At 43.9% G+C, this 12,461-nt stretch overlaps 1 protein-coding gene across 1 annotated transcript in view; it reads right to left on the bottom strand.

Moving 5' to 3' along the window:
* The window catches only part of LOC111964515 (phosphatidylinositol 4-phosphate 5-kinase type-1 beta-like), a 9,100-nt gene extending 1,048 nt beyond the window's left edge, over nt 1–8,052 (bottom strand). The window contains exons 1-5 of the mRNA XM_070443476.1: nt 7,990–8,052; nt 7,337–7,467; nt 2,165–2,282; nt 1,535–1,687; nt 1,326–1,361 (exon numbers count right to left, since the gene is read on the bottom strand). Coding sequence (XP_070299577.1) covers nt 1,326–1,361; nt 1,535–1,687; nt 2,165–2,282; nt 7,337–7,467; nt 7,990–8,052 — 501 coding nt within the window. The remainder of the gene's footprint in view (nt 1–1,325; nt 1,362–1,534; nt 1,688–2,164; nt 2,283–7,336; nt 7,468–7,989) is intronic.
* Nucleotides 8,053–12,461: the final 4,409 nt, after the last annotated feature.

Genomic DNA, 12,461 nt, shown 5'->3' with positions numbered 1-12,461 from the left:
AGAAGCCTCCTGTTCTTCCACTCATTACCTGTATTAACTGTACCTGTTTGAACTCGTTACCTGTATAAAAGACACCTGTCCACCCACTCAATCAAACAGACTCCAACCTCTCCACAAATGGCCAAGGCCAGAGAGCTGTGTAAGGACATCAGGGATAAAATTGTAGACCGCACAAGGCTGGGATGGGCTACAGGACAATAGGTAGCAGCTTGGTGAGAAGGCAAAACTGTTGGCGCAATTATTAGAAAATGGAAGAAGTTCAAGATGACGGTCAATCACCTTCGTCTAGGGCTCCATGCAGAATCTCACCTCGTGGGCATCAATGATCAATGAGAGAGGTGAGGGATCAGCCCAGACTACACGGCAGGACCTGGTAATACCTGAAGGAGCTGGGACCAGTCTCAAAGAAAACCATTAGTAACACACCGCCGTCATGGATTAAAATCCTGCAGCGCACGCAAGGTCCCTGCTCAAGCCAGCGCATGTCAGGCCCGTCTGAAGTTTCCAATGACCATCTGGATGATCCAGAGGAAGATTGGAGAAGGTCATGTGGTCTGATGAGACAAAAATAGAGGCTTTTTAGGTCTAAAATCTCCACTCGCGTGTTTGAGGGAAGAAGAAGGATTAGTCAACACCAAGAACACAACATCCTAACGTGAGCTTGGAGGTGGAAACATCATCTTCTTTGGGGATGCTTTCTGCAAAGGGGACAGGACGACTGCACCGTATTGAGGGGGGGAATGGATGGGGCCATGCATCGAGAAATCTTGGCCACCAACTCCTTCCTCAGTAGAGCATTGAAGATAGGGTCGTGGCTGGGTCTTCCCATGACAACGACCCGGAACACACAGCAGGGCACTAAGGAGTGGCTCCGAAGAAGCATCTCAAGGTCTGGAGTGGCCTAGCCAGTCTCCCAGACCTGACCCAATAGAAAATCTTTGGAGGGAGCTGAAAGTCCGTATTGCCCAGCGACAGCCCGAAACCTGAATGATTGGAGAAGGTCTGTAGGAGGATGGGCAAATCCTTGCTGCAGTGTGTGCAAACTGGTCAAGAACTACAGGAACGTTGATCTCTGTAATTGCAAACAAAGGTTTCTGTACCAAATATAAGTTCGCTTTTTTCTGATGTATCAAATACTTATGTCATGCAATAAAATGCAAATGAATTACTTAAAAATCATACAATGTGATTTTCTGGATTTTTGTTTTAGATTCCGTCTCTCACAGTTGAAGTGTACCTGTGATAAAAAATTACAGACCTCTACATGCTTTGTAAGTAGGAAAACCTGCAAAATCGGCAGTGTATCAAATACTTGTTCTCCCCACTGTAGGTAGCAGTGTCCTCGGGTTCTGATTCAGATTCTGAAATAAAACAAGATGGAAAAAGAGATACATTGAGAATAGTTCACACGTTGCCAACATTTAAATCAAACTTTACAATCTTTGATTAAGAATATCCTGAATGCACTAGAACTGATAGGAGTTGCCCTATTTATTATGCCAGGAATGGTGTTTGTGTTAAGGGAGGGGCTCACCATGTAGTAACCAGGAAGGAGTTTCTGCAGGAACTCAGCCTCTTTATGCTGCACTGTCTTAATGATGAACTCATCGTCGCTGGTCAGGTAGAACCAGGAACTGCTGGCCCCGGGGTTGGACAGCTCGATCAGAGGCTCATTACAGATGGAGTACTGGAATTCATACAGGAAGAGCCAATAGCATGCATTAATATAGACAGGACAGCAACAAGGAAGTTTTCAACAACAAAAAAACAATGGGCAAAAACTGTTTGAATCAACATTGTTTCGAAGTAATTTCAACCCAAAAATGTACATGTGAGGACGTTGAATTAACGTAGAAAACTGATTGAATTTGAAAAAAGGCATCAACGTAAGGGGATTGTATTTTTTTCACCCAACTTTTAAACTAAATCCAATGACATGGTGAAATGTTTTGTTGATTTCACATTGAATTCACATTAGTTGACAACTCAAATGTAAATCCAAACTAGACAATGAAATGACATCTGTGCCCAGTGTGAACACTGTGCTCTTACTTCTAGATCAGACAACTCTAATGGGGTGTAATACTACATCATTGTATGCTGTATTATCAGAGAAGCACATGGTGTGTAGGAGTGTTTTTTGTAAAGGGCTTTCCACACTAACCAGGTAGTCATCTGCTTTGATGCCAAAGAGCTCCCTAAAGTAGCGGAAGGCGAGAGGGGCGTAGGTTTTGAGGCGGAAGTCTGGGAAGTGGTGCGCTGGGGTCATGTTGCTCCTCTCACTGACAACACAAGCATTATCACACAAACAGATCAGTGTTATCAGTGTACAACAGCAGCCCTATACATCCATATACAAACACTCATTTACCACTGAAAACACATGCATTTGCATCCCAATAGAACAGGGTCCAGTACACAAATGTATCAGTTAGAGCAGCAGTTCCCAAACGTTTACACTCGGGCCCCCCTTCCATCATTGGGGAACAACAAAATGGGTTAAAAAATCTAGATAAAAAAAACATTAGCTGACATGGGCTAGTAAGTTGGTTCTGGTAATTTCTAAAACATTATAAGGGATACCTAGTAAGTTGCACAACGGAGTGCATTCAACCTAAATGTGTATTCTGCATTTAACCCAACACCTCTGAATCAGAGCGATGCGGGGGGGCTGCCTTTATCGAAGTCCACAGCACAGTGTAACTGCCTTGCTCGAGGGCAGAACGGCAGATTTTTCCACCTTTCGGTTACTGGCCCATCGCTCTTAACCGCTAGGCTACATAAATAGCTCTCTGAGGGAGCAATGACAAGAGGAAAACTGCTGATGCACTACCTCATTTTGAAGTATTCTACTATTACAGCTTTCAAGAGTAAGTTGGCCCCAGAGTTTGGGAACCACTGAGTTAGAGCAAACAGAGAATATTGTGATTGAGTGATGAACCACTACAAGGAAACTATTGAAGTATACAAGAAGCATCAGCTGTGCGATAAGCAGTGCCTAACAGATGTCACAACAGATGTGCATCTTTCAGTGAAGCTTCGAAGGTCACGCATGTTTGGGTCAAGTGTCTTCAATGACATTTTCAACCTCTCCCTGACCGAGTCTGTAATACCTACATGCTTCTACATCTGCATTGCTTGCTGTTTGGAGTTTTAGGCTGAGTTTCTGTATAGCACTTTGTGACATCTGCTGATGTAAAAGGCTTTTTAAATACAGTTGATTGATTGTTTTCAAGCAGACCACCATAGAAAAGCGGAGGTAACATGCCTAAAGGACTACCGCTCAGTAGCACTCACGTCGGTAGCCATGAAGTGCTTTGAAAGCTGGTCATGGCTCACATCAACACCATGATCACGGAAACCCTAGACCCACTCCAATTTGCAACAGATCCACAGATGACGCAATCTCAATCTCACTTCACACTGCCCTTTCCCACCTGGACAAAAGGAACACCTATGTGAGAATGCTGTTCATTGACTACACCTCAGCGTTCAACACCATAGTGCCCACAAAGTTCATTACTAAGGACCCTGGGACTAAACAACTGGATCCTGGACTTCCTGACGGGCCGCCCCAGGTGGTAAGGGTAGGCAACAACACATTGCCACGCTGATCCTCAACACGAGGGCCCCCTCAGGGGTGCGTGCTTAGTCCCCTCTTGTTCTTAAGACAGCCTATAGGGAGGTGGTCAGAAACCTGGCAGTGTGGGGCGAGGACAACAACCTCTCCCTCTACGTGAGCAAGACAAAGGAGCTGATCGTGGACTACAGGAAAAGGAGGGCCGAACATGCCCCCATTCACATCAACGGGGCTGTGGGGAGCGGGTTGAGAGTTTCAAGTTCCTTCATGTCCACATCACCAACAAACTATCATGGTCCAAACAAAACAAGACAGTTGTGAAGAGGGCACGACAATGCCTTTTCCCCTCAGGAGACTTAAAAGAATTGTCATGGGTCCCCGATCCTCAAAAAGTTATACAGCTGCAACCATCGAGAGCATCCTAACCGGTTGCATCACCGCCTGGTATGGCAATTGCTTGGCATCCGATCGTGAGGCGCTACAGAGGGTAGTGGGTACCCCCCAGTACATTATATATATACAGGACCTCTATTACAGTACATTATATATATACAGTTGAAGTTGGAAGTTTACATACACCTAGGTTGGAGTCATTAAAACTCGTTTTTCAACCACTCCACACATTTCTTGTTAACAAACTATAGTTTTGGCAAGTCGGTTAGGACATCTACTTTGTGAATGACGCAAGTAATTTTTCCAACAATTCTTTACAGACAGATTATTTCACTTATAATTCACTGTATCACAATTCCAGTGGGTCAGAAGTTTACATACATTAAGTTGACTGTGCCTTTAAACAGCTTGGAAAATTCCAGAAAATTATAACACGGCTTTAGAAGCTTCTGATAGGCTAATTGACATCATTTGAGTCAATTGGAGGTGTACCTGTGGATGTATTTCAAGGCCTACCTTTAAACTCATTGCCTCTTTGCTTGACATCATGGGAAAATCAAAAGAAATTAGCCAAGACCTCAGAAAAAAATTGTAGACCTCCACAAGTCTGGTTCATTCTTGGGAGCAATTTCCAAACGCCTGAAGGTACCACGTTCATCTGTACAAACAATAATACGCAAGTATAAACACCATGGGACCACGCAGCCGTCATATCTCTCAGGAAGGAGACGCGTTCTGTCTCCTAGAGATGAACATACTTTGGTGCGAAAAGTGCAAATCAATCCCAGAACAACAGCAAAGTACCTTGTGAAGATACTGGAGGAAACAGGTAAAAAGTATCTATATCCACAGTAAAATGAGTCCTATATCGACATAACCTGAAAGGCCGCTCAGCAAGGAAGAATCCACTGCTCCAAAACCGCCATAAAAAAGACAATGACCCCAAGCATACTTCCAAAGTTGTGGCAAAATGGCTTAAGGACAACAAAGTCAAGGTATTGGAGTGGCCATCACAAAGCCCTGACCTCAATCCCATAGAAAATTTGTGGGCAGACCTGAAAAAGCGTGTGCGAGCAAGGAGGCCTGCAAACCAGACTGTTTGGAGGAATGGGCCAAAATTCACCCAACTTATTCTGGGAAGCTTGTGGAAGGCTACCCGAAACATTTGAACCAAGTTAAACTATTTAAAGGCAATGCTACCAAATACTAATTTAGTGTATATAAACTTCTGACCCACTGGGAATGTGATGAAAGAAATAAACGCTGAAATAAATCACTTTCTACTATTATTCTGACATTTCACATTCTTAAAATAAAGTGGTGATCCTAACTGACCTAAAACAGGGAACTTTTACTTGGATGAAATGTCAGGAATTGTGAAAAACGGAGTTTAAATGTATTTGGCTAAGGTGTATGTAAACCAATCCACAGGTACACCTCCAATTGACTAAAATAATGTCAATTAGCCTATCAGAAGCTTCTAAAGCCGTGTTATAATTTTCTGGAATTTTCCAAGCTGTTTAAAGGCACAGTCAACTTAATGTATGTAAACTTCTGACCCACTGGAATTGTGATACAGTGAATTATAAGTGAAATAATCTTTCTGTAAACAATTGTTGGAAAAATTACTTGTGTAAAATGGATTCCAATTTTCCTGCATTAAAATCACCAGCCACTAGGAGTGCCGCCTCTGGATTAGCATTTTTTTGTTTGCTTATGGCCCTATGAAGCTTGTTGAGTGCGGTCTTAGTGCCAGCATCGGTTTGTGGTGGTAAATAAACAGCTACGAAAAATATAGATGAAAACTCTCTTGGTAAATAGTATGGTCTACAGCTTATCATGAGGTATTCCAACTCAGGCGAGCAGAATCTTTAGAATGCGCACCAGTCTTTGTTGACAAAGAGACACCCCACCCCCACGGATTTTACCGGATTCTGCTGTTCTGCCGATGCATGGAAAACCCAGCTAACTGTATATTATCCATGTCCTTGTTCAGCCATGACCCCGAAAAGCATAGTGTATTACAGTTCTTAATGTCCCGTTGATAGGATAGTCTCAAACTGAGCTCGTCCAGTTTGTTCTCCAGCGATTGCACATTCACCAATAGAACAATCAATCAAATGTATTTCTTACATCAGCTGATGTCACAAAGTGCTGGACAGAAACCCTGCCTAAAACCCCAAACAGCAAGCAATGCAGGTATTGAAGCACGGTGGCTTGGAAAAACTCACTAGAAAGGCCAGAACCTAGGAAGAAACCTAGAGAGGAACCAGGCTATGAGGGGTGGCCAGTCCTCTTCTGGCTGTGCCGGGTGGAGATTATAACAGAACATGGCCAAGATGTTAAAATGTTCATAGATGACCAGCAGGGTCAAATAATAATAATCACAGTGGTTGTCGAGGGTGCAACAGGAGTAAATGTCAGTTGGCTTTTCATAGCCAATCATTAAGAGTATCTCAGAACAGAGGGTAGGAGCGGTTTATTCACTCGTCGCTGTAGTCTCATCAATGTACCCGCACTGCAACCTCTATAGCTATGTTTTTTCCTCTTCCGGGGATTAGGGCCTGTTTCGAGATGAGCAGGATGTCCTGTGGTGTAGACTCATTGAAGTAGATGTCTTCGTCCAGATCGAGGTGTGTGATTGCTGTTCTGATGTCCAGAAGCTTTTTCAGTCATAAGAAACGATGGAGGAAACATTATGTTCAAAAAAAGACAGTGCTATCTGTGGGAGAGAGAGCTTACCTTTTCATGGTTGTTTGATCAATAGGACTGTAAAGTCTGCAAATGTAAGAGGACTCCCGTGGTATTTAATTTATTTGCAGAAATTCATTCAGGTGTATTTTGTGGCTTTTGCCGAATACGTTCTAATGATCTAAAGTCATGCTGTTGCTACTGCCTGTAAACACACAGTCCAGTTCAAAGTGAGTGATGGCAGGCCGGTGTGGCAGATAGCTCATTTGCATATAGGCCTACTGTAGCTCTGATTGGCTATGTAGTACCGGTCTGTGTAGAGTCCAGTCCTGGACAAGACAGAGTTTTTTAATTAGGTTTTATTCACCGCAGTGTTTATTAATTGTCCAAACGCACCACCACTTTCCCACTCTATATTGTTAGCGAAGTTTCACATATGCTTTACTCTACGTCATTCCCAAAAATTCTATGAATGTATGAAAACGTGGAAATGAGCAGGTGTTAAATGAGGTGAGAAGGAGACTGGAGTAGGACTTTTGTAGTGAAAGGGACTTCTGTGTCAATGGGAAAATCTGTCAGATTTGCTTCTTTAACAGGGTTTGTACTGTATTCATGTCACTAACTAGTGATGTGTATAAGCCTGCTGAGTGATGCCAGTGCTGTGTACTGTACCTGGGTAGAAAGACACTCTCCACCATGTAGAAATCCTGCATGAGCACATCTCTGTCAGGCTTGGATGTCAGGTTCCCCACAGCGTACCCAATGCCCAGCTGGATGGCTCCTTTCAGTGCAGCAGCAGTTGGCTGGGACCACACAAACATAATATTCTCAATCAATACAACACTGATTATAATGTGTAGGATTTCAGATGAAACATGACAATTTTTGTACATCTGAAAGGTACATCTGATGCACGTCAGTCAGGACGTTCATGGATACCAGGACAATCTGTAGCTTTGTAACTGATTTTGGCATTTCTGTTCTGAACTGATGGAAAGGCAGAGAATCTAAAGGGCAGTCGGCATGCCTCTCGTGTGGCTAAACACAGTGGCTGATCTACCTAATCACGTTATCCGCCGCTCCGGCCCCTCCATCAGCAAACACAAACAGACAGACTGAGCACCATTATGTAACGCTCAACCACAACACCATCTCCAGTCCAGGGAGGGAAAAGCATTGCCCAATATTAAGAGGAATGGCAGTAATCCTTCTTGAAGCTCAGTTCACCAATGGGACCTTGTTCACACTCAGAAGGACATTATACAGGATTTGTAGATGTGTGCCATAAATTAGAAATCAATTACCGGGGCCCAAAGACTCCATACTTTTTTGTAATCTTTTGACCCACTGGTTCCTCCACCTCCATTCTCAGTGGTTGTTGTTTCCATCTTTTGGACGGAAAGAATATAGATTAATCTAAGACAAGATTAAGTATATACCCTTTCACCCTGTTTAACATGACATAATAATAGATGTATTATAATCTAAATCATGGTTGTGGTATTTCATTATTAACCAATTAGTCACATTTATTTCATAAAGCCCTCTTTACATCAGCAATTATTAGAGGGCTTTAGGTATATGCAGCCTAAACCCCCAAAGAGTAAGCAACGCAGAAGCAGAACCACAGTGGCGAAGAACAACTCCCTAAAAGGCCATCCTCCTGGTTCTTTTGTTCAGCATAAACAGGGAACAGGTGAGTTCCTATTCCACGACACAATATATAGTGTGATATGAGGGCTGATTTGACCTTATAAAGCAAATATTTAGCAATTACTGCCAATCCCAGTTTCACACTTCCTAGAGGAGATGGAAAGAGAGGGTCAAGTCCAAAAATTCTCAGCACTGTATATCATTATAGTGAACACACAAAACATCTGTATCCCATTGTCCATATCAAGTTCCCCATCTACAAAACGGAGACGTTTTCGCAATCAGCTTGCTGAAAATACATTATACTGTAGCAACTATGACATTTTAAGTCAAGAGAGCACGCAGGGGACCAACATCAACAATCTTCCATTCCCAGCCGTGTAGTAATGTCGTCTGCGTCTGTCCGATCATTTCTGCCAGAGCCCATACCTAGGGCATCTTGTAGTCTAGAATGAGAGAGAGAGACATACATACCTCTCTGGCGGGGACTGTGCTGTAAGAACCCTTTGGTTAAAAAAAACCTCGCCTCTGCTGATTGAAACCCCCGGCACAACTCTTGGTCCCAATAAAGGGAGGATTGAGAAACCTGTTCAGGCTAAATCTCCCCCAGGGACATTCCAAGAGGAAGTCTGAAATTCAAACCTCTTTCAATTAGGCTACATCTCCCAAAGAAACAAAACAAATCAACAAGTAGCACTGAGGTAAAGCTGCTGGGTGAAGTGGACACGAGACCCATTGTTATAAGGGCTTATTCATGATTCATTCATTAATTCATGATTTAGAGTCTCTGCCAATATGATGACCACAATAACACACCTCTCAAAATCTTGGTAAGCAAAGCAATTATTTGACAAATTCTCACATCGAGTTTGGAAAAACAATGACAAAAAAAGTATTTACTTGTGCTACTTTATCAACAGACTCAATGTAAATTCAACTCATCTGCTAGCCTCATACCAACCACTCACATTCTCAAGCAACTTATATGAGCATCTAAGTCGTCACAGAGTTAAAGTGTCTGAAGGCACCATCAATGATGCATCAAATAGATGATGTATCCTGCTTCAAATTGCCAAAGAATGTGCAAGTGTTCAATTTGATGTTTAGGTTTACCATAGCTCACATTCCCTGACGTTTTTGGTACTGTACTAGACTCTTGTACTGTACATTTTGTGTGGTAGCCTTTCATTGTGGGGGTGTCAGTTCATACTGGTTAACGTGGGTGGGAAACGAATGTGTATTTCTATGGGCACAAGGTGGTCTTGCAATTATATACATTTTGCAATGTCTAATGTGTATTCATGTGATATTTCAGTGACTCATTATTACAAAATCTATGGGCTAAAAAAATGTTAGCTGATCTGGGAATTTCTGACAAGTTACATACTGAACAAAAATATAAACGCAACATGCAAAAATTTAAAAGACTTTACTGAGTTACAGTTCTTAAAAGGAAATCAGTCAATTAAAATATTCATTAGGCCCTAATCTATGGGTTTCACATGACTGGGCAGGGTTGCAGCCATGGGTAGGCCTGGGAGGGCATTGGCCCACCCACTTGGGAGCCAGGCCCAGCCAACCAGAATTAGTTTTCCCCACAAAAGGGCTTTATTACAGACTGACATACTCCTCAGCACCCCCCCTCAAATATTTGTGCAACAACTTTCAAAAGCAAGTTGAAAGCCAGACTGAGTTCGTTCCTTAAATTTAAAAAAAAGTAGACATCAAAAACGTAGAGTAAAATCATTCCAATCCCGATTAAAATGCAACGGCTGTTTAGCATTTCGAATGGCTGGCTTTAGGACCATGCGGAGCATCGCTTGGAGAGAAGCTACCAGCCTGCGTGCCTTTCATTTTAAGCAGAGACAGTGCCAGACAATTGCTTTGAATTTGATGTCTGCATTTGAACTCGGCATTGTAAGCCTCAGGGCCAGCTGTTTTATGCAGCGGTTTCTTTTACATTGATGTTGGCATAGGTGGCGCGTCCAATAGGCCAGGGAAAGATAAGCTTCCCATAAAGGTAATTGAATGACATTACCCAAATTAGCTATAATTACTTGTGCCTATACAGAAATAAATACAATCATTCAAAATACTAAACCAAAGAGCATGATTTGGCCACAGAGGATCATTCCATTCTTTTAAAGAATGAGCTGTGAATTGTTTTAAGTGCACAAATTAGGTAGTGCGCAGCAAATAGCCTACCAAATCAAATCAAAGTTTATTTGTCACGTGCGACGAATACAACAGGTAGACCTGTTGGGGGGGGGGGGGGGGGGGACGACACAATGCATATTCTGGGTAGCCATTTGATTAGCTGTTCAGGAGTCTTATGGCTTGGGGGTAAAAGCTGTTGAGAAGTCTTTTGGTCCTAGACTTGGCGCTCCGGTACCGCTTGCCATGCGGTAGAGAGTGGCTGGAGTCTTTGACAATTTTTAGGGCCTTCCTCTGACACCACCTGGTATAGATGTCCTGGATGTCAGCAACTTAGCCCCAGTGATGTATTGGGCCATACGCGCTACCCTCTGTAGTGCATCGGAGGCTGAGCAGTTGCTGTACCAGGCAGTGAAGCAACCGTTAGGATGCTCTCGATGGTGCAACTGTAGAACCTTTTGAGGATCTGAGGACCCATGACAAATCTTATTAGTTTCCTGAGGGGGAATAGGCTTTGTCGTGCTCTCTTCACGACTGTCTTGGTGTGTTTGGACCATTCTAGTCTGTTGGTGATGTGGACACCAAGGAACTTGAAGCTCTCAACCTGCTCCACTACAGCCCCATCAATGAGAATGGGGGCGTGCTCGGTCCTCCTTTTCCTGTAGTCCACAATCATCTCCTTTGTCTTGATTACGTTGAGGGATAGGTTGTTATTCTGGCACCACCGGCCAGATCTCTGACCTCCTCCCTATAGGCCGTCTCGTTGTTGTCAGTGATCAGGCCTACCACTGTTGTGTCGTCTGCAAACTTAAAGATGGTGTTGGAGTTGTGCTGGCCATGCAGTTGTGGGTGAACAGGTAGTACAGGAGGGGACACACACTCTGAGGGGCTCCAGTGTTGAGGATCAGCAGGGCAGATGTGTTGTTACCTACCCTTACCACCTGGGAGCGGCCCGTCAGGAGTCCAGGATCCAGTTGCAGAGGGAGGTGTTTAGTCCCAGGGTCCTTAGCTTAGTGATGAGCTTTGAGGGCACTATGGTGTTGAACGCTGAGCTGTAGTCAATGAATAGCATTCTCACAAAGGTGTTCCTTTTGTCCAGGTGGAAAAGGGCAGTGTGGAGTGCAATAGAGATTGCATCATCTGTGGATCTGTTGGTGCGGTATGCAAATTGGAATGGGTCTAGGGTTTCTGGGATAATGGTGTTAATGTGAGCCATGTCCAGCCTTTCAAAGCATTTCATGAATACAGACGTAGGTGCTACGGGTTGGTAGTCATTTAGGCAGGTTACCTTAGTGTTCTTGGGGACAGGGACTATGGGGGTCTGCTTGAAACATGTTGGTATTACAGACTCAATCAGGGACATGTTGTAAATGTCAGTGAAGACACCTGCCAGTTGGTCAGCACATGCCCGGAGCACCCGTCCTGGTAATCCGTCTGGCCCAGCGGCCTTGTGAATGTTGACCTGTTTAAAGGTCTTACTGACATCGGCTACGGAGAGTGTAATCACACAATCGTCCAGAACAGCTGATGCTCTCATGCATGCCTCAGTGTTGCTTGCCTCGAAGCGAGCATAGAAGTGATCTAGCTTGTCTGGTAGGCTCGTGTCACTGGGCAGCTCGCGGCTGTGCTTTCCTTTGCAATCTGGCCCTGCCACATCCGATGAGCGTCGGCGCCGGTATAGTACGATTCAATCTTAGTCCTGTATTGGCGCTTTGCCTGTTTGATGGTTCGTCTGAGGGCGTAGCGGGATTTATTATAAGCGTCCGGGTTAGAGTCCCGCTCCTTGAAGCTGGCAGCTCTACCCTTTATCTCAGTGCAGATGTTGCATGTAATCCATGGTTTCTGGTCGGGGTATGTACGTACTGTCACTGTGGGGACGACGTCATCGATGCACTTATTGATGAAGCCAGTGACTGATGTGGTGTACTCCTCAATGCCATTGGAGGAATCCCGGGAACATATTCCAGTCTGTGCTAGCAAAACAGTCCTG

This window comes from Salvelinus sp. IW2-2015, linkage group LG5 (genome assembly GCF_002910315.2).
Source record: "Salvelinus sp. IW2-2015 linkage group LG5, ASM291031v2, whole genome shotgun sequence".
NCBI classification, from domain to species: Eukaryota; Metazoa; Chordata; class Actinopteri; order Salmoniformes; family Salmonidae; genus Salvelinus; species Salvelinus sp. IW2-2015.
This window is presented reverse-complemented; position numbering and strand designations above follow the sequence as displayed.